Source organism: Manacus candei, unplaced genomic scaffold, assembly GCF_025592945.1.
Source record: "Manacus candei isolate 608988 ecotype Guabito, Panama unplaced genomic scaffold, ASM2559294v1 h1tg000082l, whole genome shotgun sequence".
Lineage (NCBI taxonomy): Eukaryota > Metazoa > Chordata > Aves > Passeriformes > Pipridae > Manacus > Manacus candei.
This window is the reverse complement of record NW_026138130.1, coordinates 2367016-2391916: the sequence shown is the minus strand read 5'-3', so window position 1 is coordinate 2391916 and position 24901 is coordinate 2367016. Positions and strand designations below refer to the sequence as shown.

Genomic DNA, 24901 nt, shown 5'->3' with positions numbered 1-24901 from the left:
CCACAGAGAAAAAAAGGGATGAAAGCCCAGGAGGTTTTTTAAGCTGGTATTTTTATTAGAACTCTCTACATAAAGCACCTTTGCCTGCCTTGTACTGACAGCACCTCTCCGAACAAGCTCTTCCGTAACACAGCACGAGATGCTTCGATCTACTCGGCGTTCCTGGACTTGGACACGGCCGCCCTCACAGCCTGCATGATGGCATCCTTGTCGATGCCAAACATCCTCAGGAGCTCCGCTGACTTCCCGCTGCGGGGCACCTGGGACACGGCCAGGCGGCTCACGGTGACGCCGGGCTCGCCCACCACCGCGGCACTCACGGCCTCGCCGATGCCACCTGCGGAGAGAGGGCAAACACGGCCTAGACCAGAGCATCTGAGCAGGGAACACACAGGCTCTGTGTGTGCCTGAGCAAAGGGCCCTGCAACGTACAGCCTCGGTCCCCAGGCTTATGAAAACACCAATCACGTGTATCTGAGTTGGCCAAGTGTGAAATGAAAACCTTTCCCTGTATCAAAGGCATTTCGAGGACAGGCAGCCTGACATTTCTGAAGTACTTCCCAATCAGCAGCCAGACACACCTGCCTCTCAAGGGCACAGGAGTGTCAGCAAGCTCTCAGCACCTCGGCAGCAGCCACCGAGGGATAGGTTTAAAAATACATTTAGACTGAAGAGTATTTAGGAGTGTACTTAACGTGCTGAAATTCCAACCAATCTCAGTAGCATTTCAGAGCTCCATCTCTCCCCAGTGCTGTACGTGCCGCTGGGCACCTCTCTGGTTATGTAACACACTTGCAACCTTTGCTGGGAGCTCAGCTCACACTGAGTCACTATCACTGACAGGGACAAAGGATGCAACGGGAACTGCGTGGAGGCAGGAGAGACCCTGGAAGCAAGAGTACTAGGGAAGAAGAAAACATGTGACTTGTGTCCAAAGCACGTGCTCTGGGACCTGGTAGGAGAGACACCTTGGTGCTGCCCTTCAGTCAGGGTGTATCTGGGAGGCCTTCCCACAGCTTGGGCATGGTGGGATGTAACCAGTCGAACTGAGCCTGCAGCCAGGGGCACCTCTGCAGGGCAGCTGGTAAGATCAGCCTGATGGGGCCTGCAACACACTCAGGGTTCTGATGCTCGTACAGCTGCCCTGCCCTGCCCTGCCTGCTCCAGAGAGCTTAAATAGCCTGTTCAGCACCTCACAGTGTCATGATTTGCCATCTTGCAAATCTGCAGTATAATACTTGTCCAGAGTTGAACACTAAGCTTGAAAATTATGAGGTTCAGTGACCTATCACCATCCAGAGTCTGGAACAAAAGTATGCTGTATCCAGCACTTATGGTAGATCTAGCTCACTTCAGGTACCTGGCAAGAGTGATGCTCACCTTAAAGTAGGGTAAGCAATATTATCATAATTATATCTACTAATTTCTAGTAGTAGACATCTACAACAGCAGAGAAGAAAGAGGGAGGAATTTATCCCAGAGGGACTGCAGAAACTGCCAAAAACTTCTGATTTCAGGCAACATGGAGCCAAGCTTTTGGACACAGGGAATACTTAAGAAGTTTGCACAGCAATGGTCTCTCCTGCAATTTCACACCTGCAGAGCAGCTGCTGTACAGCCACTCAGAGAACACTCCTGTGCAGAGCCCCTGCAGCACAACAGGAATTTACAATTTCACTGGGCACAAACGAATCCAGACTTCACTTGGACCAAGCACAGAAGGGCATCAGAAAGGCAGCCCTGATTAAACCACTGCATCTGAGGAAACTTTCAACCCTCAGTGTCACTTGATAATCCTAACAGCAACAAAAAAGGCTGAAATCTCTCTTTGGCTTTAATGGAACAACAGCATCAGGTCCCCTACTCCTCTGCTGGGAGCTTCCAGTCCCTGACAGCTGTAACCTCCTGGACCCTGCTCACCTTCATGGTAGTGGTCCTCAACAGTGATGATTCTGCCCTTGGTTGCTCTTGCACTTTCAAGTATTGTCTTCTTATCCAGGGGCTTTATAGTGAAGGGATCAATCACACGGATGAAGATTTTCTCTGCAGAAAACAGAATGAAATGATTTGCAACATGAATGTGGAGCATGCAGGACAATGCCAGTGGCACAGGCAATCACTGTGACCTACTAGACCATTATGAAAACTCCCAGGTACCTGAACCTATGGCTTGTCTACCACAGAACTCAACCAACCCTAATTTTTTTTGTATGCATTCTTTCTCCATTTCTTGTGAAATAGTAATATCCATATATATCCATAGTAACATCCATTCATTCACAGACAAGACAGAAAAGCCTTGGGTAAGTGACTCAAGGTCACTAGGAGTGCCCATCAGCAAGACATGTAACTGGCCTTCCCCCAGGTAAGAGCAGAATCCACTCAGAGAAAACCCTCCTTATTCAGATTGTCAGCCGCAATTTTTTTCCTGGACCTTTATTTTACCTTTAACTTTACTGTCAAGCCAGGCATAATTTCCTCCTGATTCTTTGCTTTTGTAGGCATTTTGAGTTTTTTCTTCACTGCAGGCTGCCACGTCCCAGGTATGTCTGTCTGAACTGCCCCAGCCCTGCTTGGGGCACCCTTAAGGTTGGCACCAAACCCAGGATCTGTTCTGTGCTCATAAGGCAGGCCCAGATGGCTCGTTAAAACTGCACACAAATGGCAATTGTTTATAAAGAATAGCAATTGCTGAGGTTTTGTCTGACCCTGGGGAGCTGAACACTGGCTCAACTCCTACACATGAAGAGGCCCTATTGTCACAGTTTTATGACTGAAGGCTCTTTAGTAGCCAATACATTTTGGGTATTAGATACTGCCTCTGCCTTGAGGGATTATCTCTCCAGAGGTGGTAACTCACACTTCAAAATCAGCAGAGCATTGCAAAGCATGGTAAAATGCAGAAAAGTAACAATGGTTCTGAAAATGCAACTTTTAAAATGTCCTAAGGCTGGTGACTCGAGGTCATGACAAAGCATCAGTCCACCCAGACACTGCACACAAAGCTCCCCGTAAGCCACGGGCAGCATTAACTGTATTATCTCCTGCTATTTGTAATCTCTTCCTGGGTGCAGTCCCCTGACTCACAGATGGGGCTTTCACGGGTTCTTTTTCTTCTTATTTCACTGAAGGATTATCATGGCTGTGAGATGTCAGTGCACTTGAGCACTGCAGTGGACCTGTGCCTCCTCCCAGGCTATCACAGAGCTGATCCATTCACTCAGAGAAGCCCAGGGCAGCCGCGACCCCGGGCCGTGTCCTGCGGGGCAGTGTCCTGGCACACGGGGACAGGCTGTGGTTTGGTCCCTGGCCCCAGCCTGTTTGCAGCCCGTTGTGCTGTGACCATGTGGCACTCCTGCTTCTCACACGCTGTCTGCAAGCCTCTGCCCAGCGCACTATCACACAGATTAGCAGTTCTAAGAAGACCTTGATCTGGTCAGTTTGGCAATTTTCATGGCTATTAATGCTGCTAAGACAACTAAACCCCACTCCATTTTAGGCAAGACTGGCAGGTGGGTACCATGTGATTGACTACTTGCCTAGAACAGTTTCATTAATGTTTACCAGTACAAAGGGTGAGCAGTTAGGCTGACTGGTATTGATTTTTTTTTTTTGCTGTGTTAAATGACAGAAAAGGAAAAAAGCCCCACCTTTCCTCAGCTGCTCTGCTGCAGCCAGAGCCTCGTGCAGAGTGACTCCTGCTCCGATCACAGTCACTTGGTCATCCTTGCTCTTCAAAATCACCTGCAAGAAAACATGTCCAGGTATTTTTAACAATAAATCTCACAGATTTTTTTACATTTCTAGAGATTTTATTAAAAAGATCAAATCTTTGGCATTGCAGTGCTTTAGAGGGAAAAGGGCTTTTACAAGAAGATCAGTGAATATTTTTTCTGATTCTGTTTATCTGTGCAATATTTACCTTTGCCTGTCCAATATGGAAGTCCTCGTTGTTGTTGTAAATGACAGGATTTTCAGGACGACTAGTTCTGATGAAACAAATGCCCTGTTTCCAAAGTAAACATGTGAGAAGTTACAAAAATAGAAAGGTGTTGACATTCTAGTCGGTAAACCCTATGAAAAAAATACAGCAAACCAACTTTCTATTTGTGTAGTGTTCATCCTTCTATGTCACCTCTGGTTCTACTGAGTTAACTCCCCCCTGCCCCACCAATTCCCATTAGTCCTTTTTTGGTAGCTGCTTGTTTCAAACATCACAAAACACTTCACCTCCTCTTAGAGCACACTGATAACTTACAATTTCCTTTCTGACTCCAAGATCTTTATTTCTCTTTGGTTCTCTCATGGAAATGGAGAATCCTACTCAAGTTAATTAGAATCTTAGAAGCTTGCCATATATGTGCAAATGTTATTCTTATCAATTTTAAAGCAAAAGAAGAAAGGCTGGGCTGAAAGGAAAAATGCTTTCCATCAGTTAATGTTCAGATGCCCTTCAAGAAGAACAAACTTGTACTTTAATCTCTCCCTCACGCTCCTTTCCCTACCCTCCATCTTTTTGTCACAAACTGTTCATTACATTTGTTACACTCCAAATTTCTACACTCCTTCACTGAAAAGCTGTAGTAGCAAGACTGAAAAATTTCAAATTATTTGCTCCTTTCTCAAGAAATACTGCTACATTAAGGAGATGATCCAACCCAGTGCTGCCCATGGCATTTGACCATTGCTATGTCCAAGCTGAAGGTCTGAGAGATCAGAAACTCTCACAGCCAAGTGGGAAGTCTTAGTTGTCTTCAGCCACAGTTCAATTTAACTGCAATCCATCACTGGCAACAGGGGAGCAAAGGGTGGCCCGTGGGACTGGGAACTCGTGTGAGCCCCAGCTCCCAGTGCCCCCAGGAGCTGTAGCCTTAGACTGACAGAGCACCTGACTCCTGAGCTTCCACCTGCAGGCACCTGATGATCAAAATCCTCAAGATGAATTTATCTTTCCACATCCAGCTTCAATTTTGACCCCAGAGACGTCGTACTGGGAGTGCACTTCTAAGTTTGCTGATACCTAAGAGAGTTACACTTAACCTTATTCTGAGCCAGTACATATTCAAACTGCAATTGCCCTGTAATCATTTACATCTCCCTAAATCTGGCCCACAGCATTCCAGACTGTTCATTCTGCACTAGCCTGGAGAGAATGTCTGCAACCTTTCCTTGCATAGAAAACATCCCACTGCCACACTGGAGCCTTTGAAAGAATTTATGTGGGTAGAGACGTGCAAGAAACGTGCCAGAAGCAACAAGAGTAGTACAAAAGACAGAATTATTCTCTGGCTCAGAAATACTGTGATGCAAACCTTGGTGTTGGCAGCTATTTCCACTGCTCTTTCGGTGGCTACAGCATCACTGGGATAAAACACAGTGGAGTTGGGAATAGCCCGGAACATGCACAGGTCCTCCAGTCCCATCTGAGACGGCCCATCCTCACCTGAAAGAATTAAACCAGGGTTACAAAAGGGCAAGTGCACATTTCTGGCAATCACTCAACACAGCAGTGAGGGTCAATGTAAACCAGGCAAAAAAGAGAAAAGTATAAAATCAGGCACACACACGACATGCAAGTCTACCTGCTTGAGAAAAGAATCATCTTCTCCTTAAACTTGGAACCATCTAAACAGTAAATAAGGATAGAAAGAGACTAAAAAGAAAGAGAGCTGGGATTAAAAAGAAAAATAGGAAATAAAGTGTAACAATAAAACAACACAAAAGGAATACAACAAATTGGAAGGGTACAGATACAGAAAGAGGGTCACGAGATATCTGAGCATCTTCAGATTTACATGTATTGAGGCTACACAAGCAAAATTGATACTTGTCAATAAGTGTTCCTCCAGATTTAAACTGCTGGAAATGTGAAAGGAGAATGGCATGTGTTCCATCAGAAATGGAGAGTGCAATTGGTGCAACTGCTCTCAAATCCTTGGGCTCATTTCAAGATTAAATGAAGGGTATGTATGCATTTTTCAATACCATAACAAGGTGTTTTAAGGGGCAGCAGGGCATCCGTGTTGTTAATTTAACAACTCGAGCGCCTCATGGCATAACCTGCAGATCCATGGAAAGGAATCCCTAGCCAGGACACGTGCTGGATGCCATGGATTTCCATGGTTAAAGAAACAACCACCACAACCCCCCCCGCCCCCAGTGACCTTATGTAAGGGAGCTTTGGGAATGGCACTGCTCCAAACCAGCCATGCAAAGAGCTCTGAATCCAGTCATGTCCCAGCCTGCAGCAGCAGGGCCATGAGCCTTCCCACATGCACCCGCTACCTGTTAGTCAAGAAGGACGAGTTCACGAGGAAGGAGGAGACTATTTTCATAAGGGCAGCACAAAACTCTGAAGAACTTTAAATATGTTAAAGAAATCAAGCATTGAACTCTGCCACTGTACATGCCTAGTAAAGTAACCACCAACCAGGGAGAGCTTCTCTGCTTTCAGTCATGACATGAGAAAAACCTCTCAACATCAGCTTCTAAATCTGTGTGCACTCTTGAGTGAATGAGTGGGATCTCAGTGGGCATTTGCCTTTCCTAAAATGCACCCACACAATGCAGACATAGAAGAAAAGTGTAATTATGAAGAATAAAATTATCAGGTACCTGAATTCGAATCTTATCCAAGGTATCATGCTTTTCCTGCTTTTGCTACAGTGGTGCCAATACCACCAGCACTCATAGCTCATACCAGAAATTTACAGAGTAGTACTAAGTTGTTTGGCCCCAAGTCTTTAAGAAAATCCCAATTTACACGGTTTTAGAGTACCATAGATCAAAAGAGAGAATAACTCTCAAAACCTCGATTCATAGCTTAATAAAAAAAGTGAGTGCTTAATATAAACAGTATCAAATGTCCAGGATATAAAACTGTCTAAACAACTGATATTTCTATTTTTGACAGATGTACACTATGATTTCTTTCCTTGCATATTCACTTTGGAAAATACAGATTTTTCCATTACTCTCTTACGACCTTAAAACTTATTTAATGTTTCGGTCCATCAGCCACTATTGGTCTAGGAGTGAACTTAGTACAGGTTCAGAAGGTCAATTCTCATAAATGTAATGGGTCCAAATTTCAGTGCAGTAGAAGCCCAGGTCTACCTAGAACTGCATACATAAAACTTCAATTTTCACCACAGATCCAGATCAGATTCTGAATTCCATGCAGATTTTGAATTCCATGCAGGCCCAAAGTTCTAGTAGGACATACACTTAATTCATACCCTTCCATTTAAAATTGAATTTTTTAACTGCTCAACGGTTTCTCTGAGTAATTTTCTTTATAACTCTTTATATAAGTTGTAAAACTTATATAAACTTTATGCAATTCTTTATATTAGTTGCATTTCAACTCTGGGTTGAAATTCTTTTTTGAAAATCAAAGTTGAGGCCTGAATGAGATTTGTAATTCCAACGACTTTATAAATCCAAGTATGCACTTGGCAATCACAGCTCCCAGCAGAACATTCCAAGTGCTGAAAATTGAAACCTGGAAGTGTAGTTCTAGGAGACAATTTGGGTAGCTCAAATGAGTTTTATCTTCTTAAATGAGCAAAGACCAAAACTAATTGGCTTTTGCCCCAACACACTTTGCTGCTTGCTAAAAGTCTTAAACTGGATTGAACTAGACTATGATGAGGTGGGAGGACTGATTTTAACAAGAAAAGAGACTTGTAAAAGAATCCCTCCCTTAATGACATACAAAAGCCATAATCTGATACACTCTACATACAGTCTCCACTACTACAGTATATTCTACACAGCAGAAAATTTATATCAAGTATATATATGTAGCAAGTTTGAGGCTCTGGGTGATAGTACACACATTTACAAAGTATCTTTAAATCTTTACCAATATTACAGGTCAAATTAACTATTTTGTTTTAAACATAAACCCTCCAAGTTTTCTCCAAACCATACTGCCAGCCAGAACTATTAAATCAACTGCAAAAGTGATGTATGCAGAGAGCCTTCATTTACTACCCCTGTCAGCTCTGCCTCCCTTTCGTTTTCCCTATAAATACCCACTACTTTTTCAAGCATGAATGTCTACTTGCATTTTCCTTCTTGGTATGCAAGTCTGTTCCTGTTTTCATGGGTGATGTCTACACATTTATGTTAAAAAAAAACCAAACAAACTCCCTTCCTTCCTCAAACCAAAGTCAAACCCTAATATGATCTGACGTGTTCCAAAGAGCTAGGATGGGAAGCCAAGACCAGGGAAGGTTCTGCTGGCAAGGGCCCTCAGCCTGTTGCTCTCAGGCTGCACTGCTTTGGTATATACTGTTGATAACACACTGATGTTTTGGTTGTTGCTGTGTGCTGTCTACCTTAAGTCAAGGGCTTTTCAGTGTCCTCATGTCTGCCAGTGAGGAGGTGGACAAGAAGTTGGGAGGGAGCACAGCCTGGACAGCTAACTGGAAGTGGCTGATCACAGCTCAGGGACAGGCTGGACATCAGTCAGTGGGTGGTGAGCAATTGTAGTGTGCTTATTTTTCCTGGGGGTTATTTTTTTATTTACAATTATTAGTAGTAGTAATAGTATATTTTACTTTGTTTCAATTACTAAACTGCTCTTATCTCAACACGAGTTTTTTTCTGTTCTCCCCATCCCACTGTAGGGGCAGGGACTGTGAGAGCAGCTGTGAGGTACTTGGTTGCCAGCTGGGATTAAACCCCAACAGATCAGGTACATTACCACCTGAGGAACCTCTACATATGTAAATCTATGGGAGCTGATAGGATGCATCCCAGAGTCCCAAGGGAACTGGCTGATGTAGTTGCCAAGACACTCTCCATGATATTTGAAAAGTCATGGCAGTCAGGTGAAGTCCCTGGTGACTGGAGAAACGGAAACACTGCACCCAGTTTTAAAGTGGGGAAAAGAGAGGACCCTGGGAACTACCAGCTACCACCCTGTGCCTGGGAAGATCCTGGAACAGATCCTCCTAGAAGCTGTGCTAAGGCACATGGAGCACAGGAGGTGATTCAGGACATCCTACCTGATTTTGAGCAACCTGGTCTAAGGGAAGGTGTCCCTACCCATGGCAGAGGGGTTGGAATAAGGTGACATTTAAGTTCCTTTCCAACCCAAACCTTTCTATGATTCAATTACCTAAATTACATAACAGCTTCACAGTTCCTGTTTCATCACACTTAGAGATTTTGGTTTTTTTTTAATCAATGCATGGACACTTCCAGTAGTAAAAAGTACTGAGATACATTGAAGCAGTTATTTCAAACTGGTGATCTTTGAAGGGTTTTTGAGATTGATAGACAAGAGCATCTGGGCAAGAAGAGTATCATTAGTTTCTCTCTTTAGAGACTGGGAAACAAAATAGAAGCACATGACTGCAAAGATGAACAGGAATCTAAACTCCTCAGTTTCCATCAAATCCCTTTATATCAGTCTTTACTGGCACAGTACAAAAGCTTGTAGGAAAAAATCCTATTTTCATCGGGCCAAAGAGAAAAAAAAGCAGGTGAGGGCTTGAAATCTGCCTCATTCTTTCTAAATACAACACTGCGTCTCACAAAAGTGAATTTGCAAATATGACTTCCTGCCATCAGTGTCACACTGCTACAGCACCCCAGCTACAGCACTGCTTGTCTCCCCAGAGCATGACCACCCCTGCCTGGATGGGAGGTGCCCTCACCGATGGAGACGCCGCAGTGGGAGCCGCAGAGGTTGATGTTGCTCTCGGAGATGGCGGCCATGCGGATCTGGTCGAACGCCCGCGTGAAGAAGGTGGCGAAGGTGCTGGCAAAGGCAACGGTTCTGTCCCGAGTGGCACAGCCGACTGCAACGCTCACCTGGAGCAGGGAGAACGTACAAGAACAGTGAGTTCCTCATTTATCAGTTGTTTCTGAGACATCGTCCATCCGTGGGACTCCTTGCCCTAAAAATTTAGCAGATTAAAAGTCTCTGTCCAGTCCTGCTCCTAATTGTTGGCTTTTCCAACATGGAGAGGAAGCAACTTGCTCTCCCACTATTTATCCTCTTGCATCTCCTCTGCTCCTTGCTTCAACTGCTAGCTGTTGTTGATTCTTACTGGCAGCTTCTTTTCTCTATCTGCTCCAAACAGCCTTTCACTGAACTTTAAGAATTATCCCCCTTTCTTTTACTGGATCAAAAGCTTACACTTTCAGCCCAAAGGACACAGTTTTGCTATCTCCAGCGGGCAAAAATTATCATTACCGAGAGGGAATGGATTTACCTGTGTTATTTGGACTGGTATTTACTAAAAGGGCTCTCCTTTAGCAAAATGGAAACTAGAACAAGACTCCTAAATTGTTTATTGCTACAATTACCCCATATATTTATTTGACAAGCAAGTATTAGAACCCCACTCTATGGAGACTCACTGCCTGGCAACACCAGTCTTTGGTAAAGGCAGGAGGGCAGTTACCATGTTCTGCTCAGCAATGTAGCACTCGATGTAGCGACTGGGGTGTTCCTTCTTGAAGAGCTCTGAGAAGGTGGAGTTCTTCGTGTCCCCATCCAAAGCAATCACTCGATCATTGGCATGGCCCAGTTTTGCCAGTGCAACCCCGTAAGCTTTGCGTGTAGCCCACTGGGAAAGGAAAACACAGCAGGGCTGTTGGAACTTTCTGTTTCTACAGGTATTTTTTTCCTTCCCGTTTTGTTTTGCCGTTAAGTCTATGAACATACAATCAGAACCAAAACACAGCCAAGGGCATTTTAAATGATAGCAGTATCAAAAGTACATATGAGAACGGTGACACACAGAAGAGTAAATAAGAAAAGGAAAAAGAAAACCACAATGCAGCATTAGGACACATTGTGTCCTAATGTATTGGAATTGGCAACTCCCTACCAATCCAGCTAGGAAATTTTTAAAACCTTGCTTTCTAATCATGGAAATTCACTGAACTTCATGGAATTTCTTTAATTTTAAATGCACATAAAGTAGTTCAGATAATTGATAATAGTCACAAAATGAAGAAGAGTGATTTGAGTCTTCCTATTTTAATATACCCTTTCAATAGCCAGTGAGTTGATTGTCTCACACCACAGAAGCAGGTGTTTGCCTGCTGAGGTGGGTTGTTGAAACTGTGGGAAGGGATAACACAAAACCTCCTGCCATGCATTTATACAGTCTCACATTTTGAAATATCTGACAAACAGTGAAAAAGAAGGGAATACCTTTTCTCCCACTTTGTAAGTTGGTGGAGATGGCATCTTAATGTTTCTAATATTTACTATAGGTGCATCTTCTTCTGGGAGGGCCGGAGAAAGCTTTTTCTTATTTTGGATTCTATCATCTATTTCCTGAATTACTTGTTCAGCCATATTTTTTGGAAGGGGCTTTCCATGCCAGCTTTCCTTATCTTCAACACCTGTGTATTTAAAAATCACATTACAAGTAAGAAAAGTATAAAAACAATCTAGGTTTTTAGCTGCAGATTTTACCCAGGTAAGTGCAGTGGAGTATGACAGTCTAATATTGTCTTCCAAGGAAGAAATTCCTTAAACAATTACAATAGTAATCAATTATATTAAGACAGACACGTTTAAACACATAAGAGGAATAATTTACTCCAAACTTGTGACAAAATCCCAGTGTCTTCTACTTTTAAATTGGCACCTAACAGACCTGGTCTGTAAGTGTGGCAGGAAGCGATCAGTAAATCAGTGTGAACATTTCACATGAAATTTAACAGTTGGGCCTGATTAAACAAACTCAGTTAAGTTTGAAACAACAGTTAACCAAGCTGTCTAATTCAAAAAGCTGACGTTTTACAGCTTTATTTTAATAGTTTCTGATGACTCTTCTCTGTGCACCTGGCACTAACAGCCAAATTACCTCTCTAATGGATACACTGCTTTCCCTGAGCAAGTTACCCCGAATAATGAATTTTGCTTGCTTACTCAAAGAAAAGGAATGAACATATTCACTCCTGTTATTCATATTTATCTGGTCAGAAAGGCAAACTCGCAGAGTGCTGCTGAAAGCTGGAGCTGAAGAGAATCACGGCAACCCCTGACAACTGAACATGCATTTACTCCACTCCATGGATACAAGGCTCTGTTAGCTGGGACACATCTCACTTGCAAGAACCATGGTAACTTTCTCAGCAATAATGGTGTTGAGAAGTGCAGAGAGTTTGAAAGACTTTCTGCCTGCTATTGCTCAGATGTGCAGGTACACACCTGTCCCCTGGACAGTGATATTTATGTGAGTCTCACACCATGTAAAAATTCCGAAGGATCTTAGAGACACTGTGAAAAAACTCAAACAGCTGCTAACCTGTGAAATAATTTCTACAGGCTACTGTACCCTCTATCTCAATGAATTCCACATCAGATAAGAATTCAGCTGCAGTATGACCTGGTAGCTGATGGACCCTGTCTCATGCAGCTTTGTCAAAGCTGTAACTGCAACACTGCTCCTTATTTTCCATGCATTGGAAAATACTGCCTGTGGGAACAGCAGACCCAGCCACCTGCAACACAGGGAACAGGGACCTTCTGTGACAAAGCTACTCCCTTCTCAGAGTAGTCTCTGTGAGTCTAGGGATCAAGGGCACACCAAGAAAGTGGCCCTCATTTACCAGGACAACTTTCAAGAGCAAGTCATACGGTTCAATGTTTCCCCTGTCCCCAGCCACCTTCCAGACTAGAAAAGACTTTTTATAAAGTAACAACTCAAGAACAGCTGCCAGCAGAGGAAATCCTGCTCTGCAACAAGGGAGCTGTAACAGCCCAGTCCAAGTGCACCCTGGTAACATGAAGAACTGAGTCACATCTTTGCCGGCCTCCAATGAAGCCTCAGGCTGATTGTCCTCCTTAAGAAAAGGCAACAAAGGAAGGAGACAATAGGGTGAAATTCTGAGTTTTCAGATTGTATGGAAGGATTATCAAGTCAAAAAGCTGACAGGATACAATGTATTTCCAATGTATGAAACGTTAAACTTCTTTATTTTTCACTAATGGCACCTTTATTGCAGTACCATGCACATATCATACACATGAGCCTGCACAGCAAGAGATGTTTTATTACCTGATATGCCTTTGCCTTTGTAAGTCTTTGCAATGATGGCTGTTGGCTGGTGTTTGGCCTGGCCAAAGGCTTTGCAAAGCTCCTCCACACTGTGTCCATCCACAATGATAGCATGCCAGCTAAGAACACAAACAGATCAACTGTTTCTAAAGGGTTTTAGCATGTGACACTCTCTGGGAGTCAGCAATAACAATAACGAATACTAATGCCATTCCAATGCAGTGTCTTTTTAAGGGACCCAAAGTGTGCCAGAAACACAAACTAGCATTTATTTGATATCATAAAAAATACCACAGTCGCTTTTTTATAATAAAAAAAGAGTCACAGAGGCATCAACAGCTACAAGCAAAATTCACAGCCCACAGATAACTAAGTTATCCTACATTTCTTCAGATATAATGGCCATTTTTAGTAACAAGAGCAAATCAAACATCTAGAAATAAGATAAAAACTGACAATGGAAGCTGATTTAAAAAAAAAAATGCTCCATCATAATTTGCATGGCTGCTATTGTATATGACAGTTTTTTATCATGGGTTTTGCATCTACATAGAAATATGAAACTAAATGAAAGCCAATACACAAAGAATTCTCATCATTTCCATGCTGTATTTTTGCTCTACTTGCTATGACAGTACATGTGGTCACACAGTCATAAAATCTGTATTTAATATGATAAAAACAGTTTTAAGATCCTCTAACAAATGTATCTGAGTAAACAAGTCTTATTTTTCCTCTAAACAACAAATTCTGCCCCTTTTAATATTCCTGCCGTACCCATTAAGTCGACCAATATCAGGGATTACGAAAGACCACCTTCCTTGGTGATGGCAGCCTTTAGAGCTGAAAGCTCATTTGAACAATTCTGAGAAGCAAATAAAACACACAGTTTGGACTGAGAGATTATCCTGAGCTCCTTCCCCTCACTTACCCAAAGGCCTCGCAGCGTTTCTGGTAGATTTCCACGTGGTGCTGCAGAGGAGCGGGGTCACTTTGTCCAAGACGGTTAACATCAAATATGGCAACGAGATTATCCAGCTTGTAAAAGCCAGCAAAGGCCATTGCCTCCCAAACAGAGCCCTCAGATAACTCTCCATCTCCAAGCAGACAATACACTCGATAGCTAGAAGAAATTAAAAAAAAATGAAAATAAATTAAGTTTGATGTGTAAACACCATTAAACAAAAAACCAAACCCCCTCTAAACAATTCAGAGTGAGAATTCACTGCTTTTTTTCTATCCCAAACTCAACTCCCATTGCTCAATGCATTCACCTCAGATAACATTACATAGTAATCTTAGACAAATCAAATTAAAATATTTTTGAGCTGGTACACATTAGAAAAATAAGATGAGAAACATTGCTTTGCCTTCCAAACCTTTGTCTCAAAAAATTCAAGTCTTAAGCCTCCCATTGCAAGGCTTGACTGAACAGGCCCATTGAACACTGTCACTGTGACTCAGCAGGATCTGAACAATGCAGGAACGGTTACTGGCTGCTTCCTCCTTCCTACCATGGACTCTCTGGAAGGGCAACCAGCACCTGAATTTCAGGCAACTCTAAACTGTGGATGAATTCAGCTATGGTTTAAAGCATGCTGCATAACCAAATTCAGAATTCAGGAAAAAGATAACCAATACGATATGACTTCATAGACTATTTCTCTAAACACTAAGCCTTTTATTCAGGTAAAATTCAGTTAGCAGGAGCACTGCCTCATCCCTGCAGAATTCATCCCCTGCATTTTTCTTCTATTACCACTCTCTTTTTTTTGGATGACAAAGCTTTGTAAATGTTTATTACCCACTAAAATTAAAACAGAATAGTAAATTAGCCTTCAAATATACAATTTTAAAACAAAATAATCGAGATGGCTGTTGGAGATTTTTTTCTTACTAGACATTAAGCTGTAAGAGAATCTTGCTCTGAATCCCACCTGCCTTCGGCTAAATCTGAACTCCTTTCACTGAAGCTGCTCCCCAGTGCTGCACGCAAGACCACCTTTTCCTTTTGTCATGTAAGCACTGGTTAGATTTTTTCCACACGTAGCATCTGTTAAACTCAATTAAAATCAGCAAGTCATCTTTCACAGAAATGATTTCAAGCTAGTGAAGTGTAGGACACATTAACTGGGCAGCCTATGCTCGAATGTACTAGAACTGTCACATAAAATACATCAACTACATCAGGCTATTTTCCTCCTCACACAGATTGCCTTTAGACATCTTCTTTTCTTGTGCACAAAACAAATGGCAGAAGCAGTCATTTTTGTCTCTGTGGAGTTGAGTGCCTTTCTGATAACATTTTGGAGACCTACTTTATGATCCAATGATGTTATTATTGACCATAACAGTTCCTTATCTAATGTTCTCCATTATTTGTCATCTGACTTTGAACAGACACATTTTTGGCTTGTGCCGTTCTTCTAAGGGGACACGTCCAGCCTCAACATGGCTATCAATTACTCTCTGGGAGTTAGAGGCTGTTCCAACAACTTACTGTCTTCTCTACTCAGGAATACTACCTTGCAATGCTGTCAGGTTACAACAGGAACACACATATGCACTAATTCTTGTTAACCTTTAAACCCTTGTAGTTTCGCTGGCAACAGCTTCGTAATTACCAGGCTCGTAATCTATCACTGAAAACCTGAATTTGAAATTAGATTTGGGAATGGAGAATAGAATAAAGTAGTTTTGTTTTTCCCTGACTAAGGATTTATTTTCACAAAATTTTCCCACTGAATGCCTATAATCATAAAATATGAAGATGGAATTACCTGGCTCTGTCAAAGAACTTGCCAGTGTATGCCATTCCACATGCAGCACCAAGACCCTGCCCAAGGGATCCAGTAGCCACATCAGTGAATGCTTGTCTCTGAGAATAAGAAGAGAGCAATTATTTTACAATTAAGAAACAAAGGAACTAAATTCCAGTGCTAGAAGATGGTTCAACATACATCAAAATGCAGCCTCTCAGCCATAACAACATACAAGTCTCTCTAAATCTTGCCCCAAAATCCTTCTCTCTCTGCAATGTGTGTACCTTGATGGTCAGTGTCACAAACTAACCAGGTTCTCTGAAAGGGAATGGTAACTATGGCCACAAATTTCTCAGCTATGCTTTGGATGGCAGCAGTTAAGAATTGATGATTTTGTGTAAAAAAGGATCAACTTTCTTCAAAAGAAACAACTAACTGGCTGAGAATGGAAAGACCAACGAGGTTACAAAACTGGATGTAAACTCTTGAAATACCTCAAAGCTGCTTAAAGGACAAGTAAAGCCTGGATGGAACTTTACATAAGCCTTTTTTAAAATGGAAAATATTGACATGCAGGACTGTGGGGGAACTTTACTACAACAATAAAGGTAATTTTTACATGTTCACTCAAACACAGACACCAATTCAGTTGTGAAGCCGTAAGTATCATCATCCTTCTTAAAAGTCTTTATCTTTCCTGTACAGTACAGATGGCAACCAAGAACTGCCATAAAATACATGCTCTTATTGTTTCACAGAAAACATCATTTTATATCAAAGGTTACAAGCACTTACTGGAACTGGGTGTCCTTCTAGGACAGAATCAATTTTCCTCAAGTTCAGTAATTCTCCTTCTTGTAGAAATCCAGCCTCTGCCCAAACAGAATACAAAATTGGTGCTGCATGACCCTAGGGAGAAACAGAAATTTTAAACAAAGCACAAGTTTCACAACTTCCTAGGATCAATACAAAGCTGACAAACCCTGAAATCAGGTTCCTGTGTTCTTGTAACACTGAATTATAAAATACTTTTACAGCACAACATTCACACTAATGCTTGCTTCCAAGTTTCCCACACCCCTGTTTAGAGCATCCCAGATCAATGAGCAAGTGTTATCCCCCTAGAACTTCTTCAGTGTACTCAGGTAAGATGCAGTGTGTGACAACAGGCAAAGTTTTAAGCTTTATACCCTCAGACCCTTGTGGCCAGGTCCAACATGATAACTCTAAAGCAGCAGTCATCTTCCACCCTGGAGCCATCAGGAGTCACAAGAGCATGCAGAGGTTTGAAGCCATTTAGCAGCTCTGGGCAGAGACCCTGATTAATTAGAGAGGTAAAGCAAACATGAAGAAGCAACTCTCAGTGCTTTTACCCCCTCAGCATCAGCTGCTTGCTTCTTACCAAATTCCTTGGTTTAGAATGGGCATCAGAAGTGGCAACAGTTGCTATATCCACTGCCAGAACATACATGATGGGCTACACAGCACTACTCTGAGCCACCACATGAAGAATTCTGTCTCAGTGGAGCAGGAGAGATGTGCCATGTTTTACACAGTTATGTTTTCTGAAGGCCCCTCACCTGCCTTAATGTCATATGATCAAAATGCCCCTGCGATTTCTAAGGGCATAAAGTAAAAGGGGATATAAACATTAACAGCCAGCCCAGACATGAGATTTACAGTTTTCTAACCCACAGTGGCTTCAGAAGTAGCACTGACTTTAATATCATCCTGGCACAGTAGGAATGCAAACTACTCACTAACTGCCCTGAGAAGCTGGCAGGAATTAGTGCCCACTGGGATGTGGCTGCAGGCAGAACAGCAGGGCTGCAGTTAACAAGGACAGCACAGGAGCTGACTGCCTTGTTAGAAAATTGGTTATGCCAAAATAAAACAGACCTTAATGTATCCTGATAGATTTTATAGACAATATAATAACATTTATTACTTAACACTAGAACAAAGCGAAGACTTATCAAGAAACTTTATACAGTCACTTTCAAACCATCTTTAAGTTATGCTACATCTTAATTCAACCAACTTTTATTTGTCTTTCTGAAGCAATTCCAAGCTCTCAAATATTTCCAATAAATTTCTGTGCAGATGCAAGTGTAAGTACGCACAAGTCAAGGAAGACCAGTCAACTTAATCTACAGACAGGCAGCTCTTTCCTAGCAGAGTGAACAGGATCACAAAACAGTTATTATTTACCTTTGAAAGAACAAACCGGTCGTTGCTGGCATTTCTGGGGTCTTGCACTTTGTACCTCATGGTATGGAAAAACAGCACAGACATAATCTCTGCTGCACTGCAACATGATGTAGGGTGGCTACAAGTCAAGAAGACCCAAGATTACCACTTCTTGTTATTGTTTGCTCAGGCCCATATCTTTAAAATATCACTTTACCAGTCCCCAACTCCTCAGAATTAAAATATACAACCTGAAGTGTTTGAAAACACATCCCATCTGCCATTCCCCCAATGCAAATTAGTTGTACTTTGAGACAAAGGGAGCCTCTTATCTAGTTGAAGTGGATGCTCAATCTAGACCCTGCTGACAGCTCAAGGACATATCTTTTAGAGCTCTCTGTTCTTCTCCATGCCAAGGACCACCACCCTGAGGGGTGACCATGAAGCACAGGAACCTGTACAACCTTGGGCCTGAAATCAGACTCCACAGATTTATCCCACAGAAATTCACACGGATGCAGAGGAAACAAGGGCAGCTTTCCACAGTACTTGAGCCACTCACTGAGTGAAGGAATTAAAAGTGTGGCACCAGGACTTGTTCAGGCCCTGATGCACAGGCAGGGATTGGTAACACCAGATTAACTTCTGCAGAAAGTTCTGGAACATTTACCATAGTATAACACAGGAACCACTTCATTTTACCATGTTAGAGCTGACAGAATTAAAATTCTGATTTCTAAAGAGGGCATTAAATAATGCAACTCTTGTATTTCATCTTCTACTGAAACTGGATTCAGAAATTTACTGTCTCCAGTAAACACCCAGATACATGCTATAAAATACTAACTTGCTTAATCTCTGGCTGGGAGAACATCTCTATCACTTTGAAATATGGTACTAGTTGGTTCATCAAACATTTATAAGTATCTGTGATTCTGTGATGTGAGATAGTCTCTCCCACTGAACTATCTGGGATAACATTTGGAACATTCTTCAACAGCAGCATGAATTAATACTTCAACTACAACTTGCCTTAGAAACACATAGGCCCATTTCAGGCCCCAGAGGCAATTGTGCCAATAAGTACCAACAAGCAAATACAGAACTCCCTGAAAAGGGTTATTTCGAGTGGCAAATAACGAGTTTTATATTTCATTTGAAGTGCAAAAGAAGGGCATATAATTACTTTTATTTATCTACATTACTGTAATTAAAATATTGATCAATGTTGCTATGCACCTGGAAGGGATGGCACTACTTGACCACCAGCCTTGGCTTTTCAGTTGCAATAAAGCTTAAAAGGAGTAAGGAGGCTCTTTAAAAATCTTTATTAAATGTGGAAAGTAGCATTTTTCGTATTTTACTGGTGTAAATAGGATCATTTTGGATATCAGTTGTTGCTACTGAAGTACAGGAAAGTGGATGCTGAACAGTAAGAAGGCTGAAAATAACTTGCAGTTTCATCTCACTTTCTCTTTTACCAACATATATTTTTCATCTTTAACACAATATTCTTAAAATATTTGACCCTACTTATAAAACAGGACGAACTGACTATGAAAGTGTCACATTTCATTTCCCACATGTACATTACCATGCATGTTAGGATTAGACAACACTTTCACTAGAACTTTAACCAGAATATTCTTTTGATAGTAATAAACCTTCCCTCCCAACATCCCCAACGGTGCTGTAATAAGAGAATAAAAACATGCAAAACACTAGCAAAATACAAATTACAGTTAGTGTCCATCCCTTAGTAAGTACTCACACAGGGAAACAAAAGAATTAGCTTTAAACCATGGTTCAAACATATTAGTAAATATTTATGTGTTTGAGTTAATCAAGAAGCCTTACATGCTTGTTTAAAGCTTTCATTCCTTTAATTTTATTAACTTTATACTTAACCATACTTCTATGAACTCCTGGTCTTGGTAAAAAAAGTTTTAAACCACCTAAAATGGTAGCGCGTGGAAATAAAAAAAAAGCAGAAAAATTTAATAAATTACCTGAAAATTGAAAAAAAAAAAAATCTTGTTAAAGCTACAGGTAATTACATGAATTCCTACTATCAGAAATAACCAAAAATTTAACTGCTTATCAGATATCAGAAATCATTGTAAAAATCAACTGTATCCTGATGGATGAACAACCCAGAACCTCGTGGTGCTGGTCCCATTACTACTCTTTGAAAGGTCCTACTGAAGCCTTAACTTTGAAATACAGCCCTTCAGGAGGAAACCAAACTGAAGTCCATTGGGACACTGAAATCTTGGATCCACATAAACCAAGAGTAAGATGATTACTCCAAAAAAGTAGTTTCGTAGGTGTTTTTTATTACTCTGCATCAATTATCTCCATCTACACATGTCCACATTTCAACTAAAAAGGACTGTGGTGGAAAGTTAAAATGGAACACTGAGTCCAAGAGAAAAGCTAAAAAATTGAAGAAAAACTAATCTGCAACAAGTGATCACACCACACTTACGAAACTTAACTGCCTCTTAAGAAACTCTTACAACTTCCACTTTTAAGAATGTAACCAGCCACCTCTAGGAAGCCCAAAAACTGTTTCAAAACTGTAAAAATGTATCATCAGCTACAGAAGAGACTCCACATGTTCTGAAGGAAATGTCTGCACTACTTATCTAAAAAAACCCACCTTCTTCCACGCCCCAAAGCAAGTATGTTCAATCCTTACAACTAACTCAATCAAATTTTTTGCCCACGTAAGTCATTTTAAACACAAAATTTTTTTCCAGTTCACTGAACTTTTCCACCACGGCTGGTGAAGCACTCAAAGTGATGTGTTTGAGCAACTTCAGGATCAGACCGACTTTGCTCTTGCCCAGGCAAAGGCTGTACTTTTTTTAACAAAAGGTAGGACAAGTAAAGGCTGCAAGAACTGGTGTGTCGGATCTACCACAGCACCACTTGTGTTGCAATGCACACCACATTTTACAGAAATTACTTCCTTGAAAGTAGTAGGCAGGTCCTGTTTTGTCTGAAGTGCTTTTACTGGAAGTATTTCCTTCAGCTTTTACCAACTACACCTTCAACAAACACAAATTTCCTTACCAAAGTCAAAGCAAGCATGAAACAATTTATTTTTTTAATTAACTGTGAGCTTCTATTTAACTTGCATTCAAACATCTTTCCGTATTCTTGGTGCACACCAGCAATTTAATCAAAGTGTACTGTCTCCTTCAATTTTTGGGAAACATATTCATAATGTACAGATGTTTTAGAAGTACGTGTGCTTTGTCTAACTCCACAACAGACTGACTGTCTTTTAGGTATGTTACTACACCATCATCTTGGCAATCAAATCTTATTAAGAAAATAAATGACTTGCCAACAGAACCTTCCCTCCAGAGTCCATCTTTCATAATCTGCTCGTTATCAGGTTGTGTAATAATTTCAGACTACACAACTCCAGTGGCAGAATAAACCAGAGGGATTAATGAAATGCCTTTGTGCAAGAAGGACTCGGTATTGTAGCACACATGAACCGGGAATAAAAAGCTTGAGAAAAAATACTTTACTGTCTGTTCATCAGTATGATGGGAATGGTTTTACTGCTGAATTCCATGGACCACAGAAGAGAAGCAGAGGCTGTAGCATGAACCTTATCCTTCAACAGCATATCAGACAAAGCAGAGAAATAATTTTATCTGCCGATAAGACAAGTAATACCACGCATCCCTAGGCCTGCTTAAAATACATACTAGAAGCTCGATACTGAAGCCCAAGCTCTACTAAGCAGATTTAGCACAATTTTTCTTACCTACAATTTCACACAGGCTTGTGTAATAATGCCTGTACACTGCAGCTTTGAAACAAATCAAGAAGTAAAAGAGCAGCTGTTGGGTATCCAGCACTTCTCTCTCCAGACTGGACCCAAAAAACCCACCCCCAAGGAGGCCGAGAGGTTTCCCGCGTCCCAACACCCCATTTCGCAGGAAGAACCACAGGAGCATTTCCATTCGCTGTCTGCAAACAGAACGAGTAAAGTTCAGTTTCTCTGCCATGTGAGGCAGCTCATGCCAGGCACAGGGTGGAGACTGTAAGGCAATTCAAAGAAGCTTTATAACCTTTTACATACTACCCTTCTCCACACGAACCTCAGCACCCAAGAGATTCCTTCAGACTTTTAAAATTTTTTTTTTTAAACACTGCAGCCAGTTTCAAAGAGGTCCAAAGGAGGAAATTGCAACAAGATGGGAGAGATTAAAAAAAAGGCCAGCACTTTATATGGAGGTACTGAAATACATTATTCAAGCAGAAAAAACGGCTTTAATTTTATATGAGTAAAAGAGGATTGTTTGCAGAGATTTTTTTTCCATAGGTAAAGCACGATCAAAGGAAGGATAACCCTGGAATCTGCACACATCAGAGCCCACACTAAATCCTGTCCAGAGGCCTGAATAAGCTGCCCATTGGAGACCGCGGGCATGGCACAGATAATCCCACTTGGGCTCACTTGAAATTCTGTACAGAATTAGTTCCAACTGACGGGCACGCAATGAAAAAGAAGCCGCTTGCGCCTCGGGCACAAATTCTTTGGTTTCCAGTCCTGCACCAACTTAGCATTCCCGGCCTCTCTCGCAGTCACAACACCCGCGGGCACCGGCGCCCGGCGCGGCCCGGGCGGGCTCTGCCCGCGCAGCCCCCGGCCCCGGCCGCCATTTCCAGATGTGCCACCGCCGCATCCAGCGGCGCGGGGGGTGCGGGGCTGTGGCCGGGTCATCCCTGCCCCGCTCCCCATCCCCGCCGCTCCCGCAGCATCCCCGCACAGCCGGAGCGGGGCCTCTGCCCCAGGACACGGGCGCGTGCCCGGGCCCCTCCCAGCCCCATCCCGAGCCCGGATGCCGCCCCGGGCTGCGGGAGCGCGGCTCCGGTGTGCGGCCGGGCTCTGCCCGCCTGCCTCCCTCCCTCCCTCCCTCACCCGGAGCCGGCCGCGGTCGTGGCCTTGATGGAGCTGATGCGGAGCCGGTTGGCCGTGTCCTTCAGCGCCTGCAGCGTCTGCTGGTCGGGCTTGTGGTAATCCTCCATGGGGGCGAGGCGGGAGGGCCGCGGCGGCTGCGAGGCTCGGGCGGCGGTGGCTGCACCTGGGGCTGGGCTCCGCGAAGGCTGCGGCGGCGCGGCTCACCCGGGCCGAGCGCGGGGCGGAGAGAGCAGCGAGGGGCGGCCGCCTCCCGCCTCCCGCCCCCGGCCGGGCCCGCCCGCGGGAGGGGCGGACGGGGCTGTGCGGGCCCGGCGGCTCCCCCAGCCCCGCCCGCGGGCGCCATTTCCCTCGTGCTGGAGGGGAGCGCTGAGCGCAGGGTGCGGGTGTGGACCCGCGCTCCTGTGTTCCACCCTTCATAGAGTCACGGACTCGTTCGGGTTTGTAAGGGACCTCTGGAGATCACCCAGTCCCACCCCCCTGCCAGGGTCACTTGGAGCAGGTGACACAGGAGCGCGTCCAGGTGGATGTTTGATGTCTCTGGAGAGGGAGACTCCACACCCTCCCTGGGCAGCCTGTTCCCCTGCTCTGCCTCCCTCAGTGTAAAGTTCTGCCTCATCTTGAGGTGGAACTTCTTGCGTTTTAGTTTATGGCCATTGCTACTCGTCCTGGTCCTGGGCACCACTGAAAAGAGTCTGGTACCATTCTCGTGGCACCCACCTTTGAGGCATTTATACGTATTGATGTGATCCCCTCAGTCCTCTCCAGACCAATTAGGCCCAGCTACTTCATCTCTCATAGGAGAAATGCTCCAGACTCTCATCATCTTTATGATCTCTGCTGGACCCTCTCCAGGAGCTACTTGTCTCTCGTACTGAGGACCCCAGAACTGACTCCAGGTCTGCCTCACCAGGGCCGAGTGGAGGGGCAGGATCAGCTCCTTCAACCTCTTCACTTCAACCCCTGTTCAATAAAACTGTTGCTAAGGGTCTGTTCCTGTCTGTAAAAGAATGTTCACAGTATCCCACACCTTAAGAGTGACCTGTTTCCTCCACACAGTCTAGAGAAACAGTAACAGACTTACCCCATGTGGCTTCCTTCCAGGAAACAATTCATATTTCCATAATATATGTTAAAAAATGTGACAAATATGGAGTCTTTTGCATTAAATATTGCAGCAAATACATTTTCTCTAGCAATTCTGAACACTATGTGATTAGAGCTACAGACTTAACTAGGCAAATTAAATATTTCATATTTGTTCTAGAAAGCTTAAGCAGCACTAGAGGTCACAATCTAAAACCAAAAAAAGTTTAAACAGACAATAAAAACAAATACTTCAGATCTTTCTCATGAAACCTGGTATTCCTGCACTGCACTTTTCTATTTCAGTGTTCTGTCCACTGGTATTTGTCCTAGAAGCTGTACTATATAAATTTAAAAATATTAATATATTTTAAAATCTGTTTTAAAGTTAAACAGTTACATGTAGTGAACTAATGCTATCATCATCTAATTTCAGAATACACTGAAATGTTGACATTAGAAAAACTACACTTTGATCTTCAAAACTGCAGAGTTTGGGTTTCAGCAGCAAAAGAAACCACCTCCATGTGCAGAGCATCCAGCCACACTCACTTGGCAAACTGCCACTGAGAAGTAACATGTGAAACTCTCAGCAAGGTAAGAGAAAACTTTTTTTCCCTAAACAAACCACTTTGTTAGAAGAAATAAAAGCAGACACCACTCCCTTAGCTTAACTGCTTTCATAGACTGTTTCATCAGTTGTCTTTTTAAAAATCTTTTTAATAAAATACTTCAGAAGGAACACTAGACTGGAAATAGGCTACATGCCAGGAACAACCAGATTTGACGGTAGCAAAGTGCAGAGTTCATTCTAGAGAGCACTATACAAAGGTTAACTGCTGCAACTGCCATTTGCTGTGCTCCAATCTATATCCAAC

General features: G+C 42.8%; 1 protein-coding gene and 1 long non-coding RNA gene across 2 annotated transcripts in view; one reads left to right on the top strand and one right to left on the bottom strand.

Moving 5' to 3' along the window:
• Nucleotides 1–33: 33 nt before the first annotated feature.
• On the bottom strand, nucleotides 34–23174 carry TKT (transketolase). The gene is made up of 14 exons (XM_051811552.1): nucleotides 22941–23174; nucleotides 18014–18131; nucleotides 16598–16711; nucleotides 15821–15918; nucleotides 13972–14163; nucleotides 13041–13159; nucleotides 11183–11376; nucleotides 10425–10589; nucleotides 9672–9828; nucleotides 5313–5443; nucleotides 3923–4006; nucleotides 3651–3744; nucleotides 1921–2043; nucleotides 34–337 (listed from the first exon to the last, which is right to left on the bottom strand). Exons 1-14 carry the CDS (start codon nucleotides 23045–23047, stop codon nucleotides 150–152), a joined length of 1884 nt encoding a protein of 627 aa, XP_051667512.1. The 5' UTR covers nucleotides 23048–23174; the 3' UTR covers nucleotides 34–149.
• Nucleotides 3637–24901, top strand: part of LOC127481837 (uncharacterized) — a 56522-nt gene continuing 35257 nt past the window's right edge. The window contains exons 1-4 of the long non-coding RNA XR_007908340.1: nucleotides 3637–3764; nucleotides 8637–8704; nucleotides 9634–9855; nucleotides 24460–24620. This is a non-coding gene — a long non-coding RNA (uncharacterized LOC127481837). The remainder of the gene's footprint in view (nucleotides 3765–8636; nucleotides 8705–9633; nucleotides 9856–24459; nucleotides 24621–24901) is intronic.

Coding starts and splice junctions, on each gene's coding strand:
- TKT (XM_051811552.1), bottom strand. CDS start 23,047: ATGGAGGATTACCACAAGCCCGACCAGCAGACGCTGCAGGCGCTGAAG. Junction 10,590..11,182: donor CTTACAAAGTGGGAGAAAAG/GTATTCCCTTCT, acceptor TTCCTTTCCCAG/TGGGCTACACGCAAAGCTTA. Junction 9,829..10,424: donor ACATTGCTGAGCAGAACATG/GTAACTGCCCTC, acceptor TCCCTGCTCCAG/GTGAGCGTTGCAGTCGGCTG.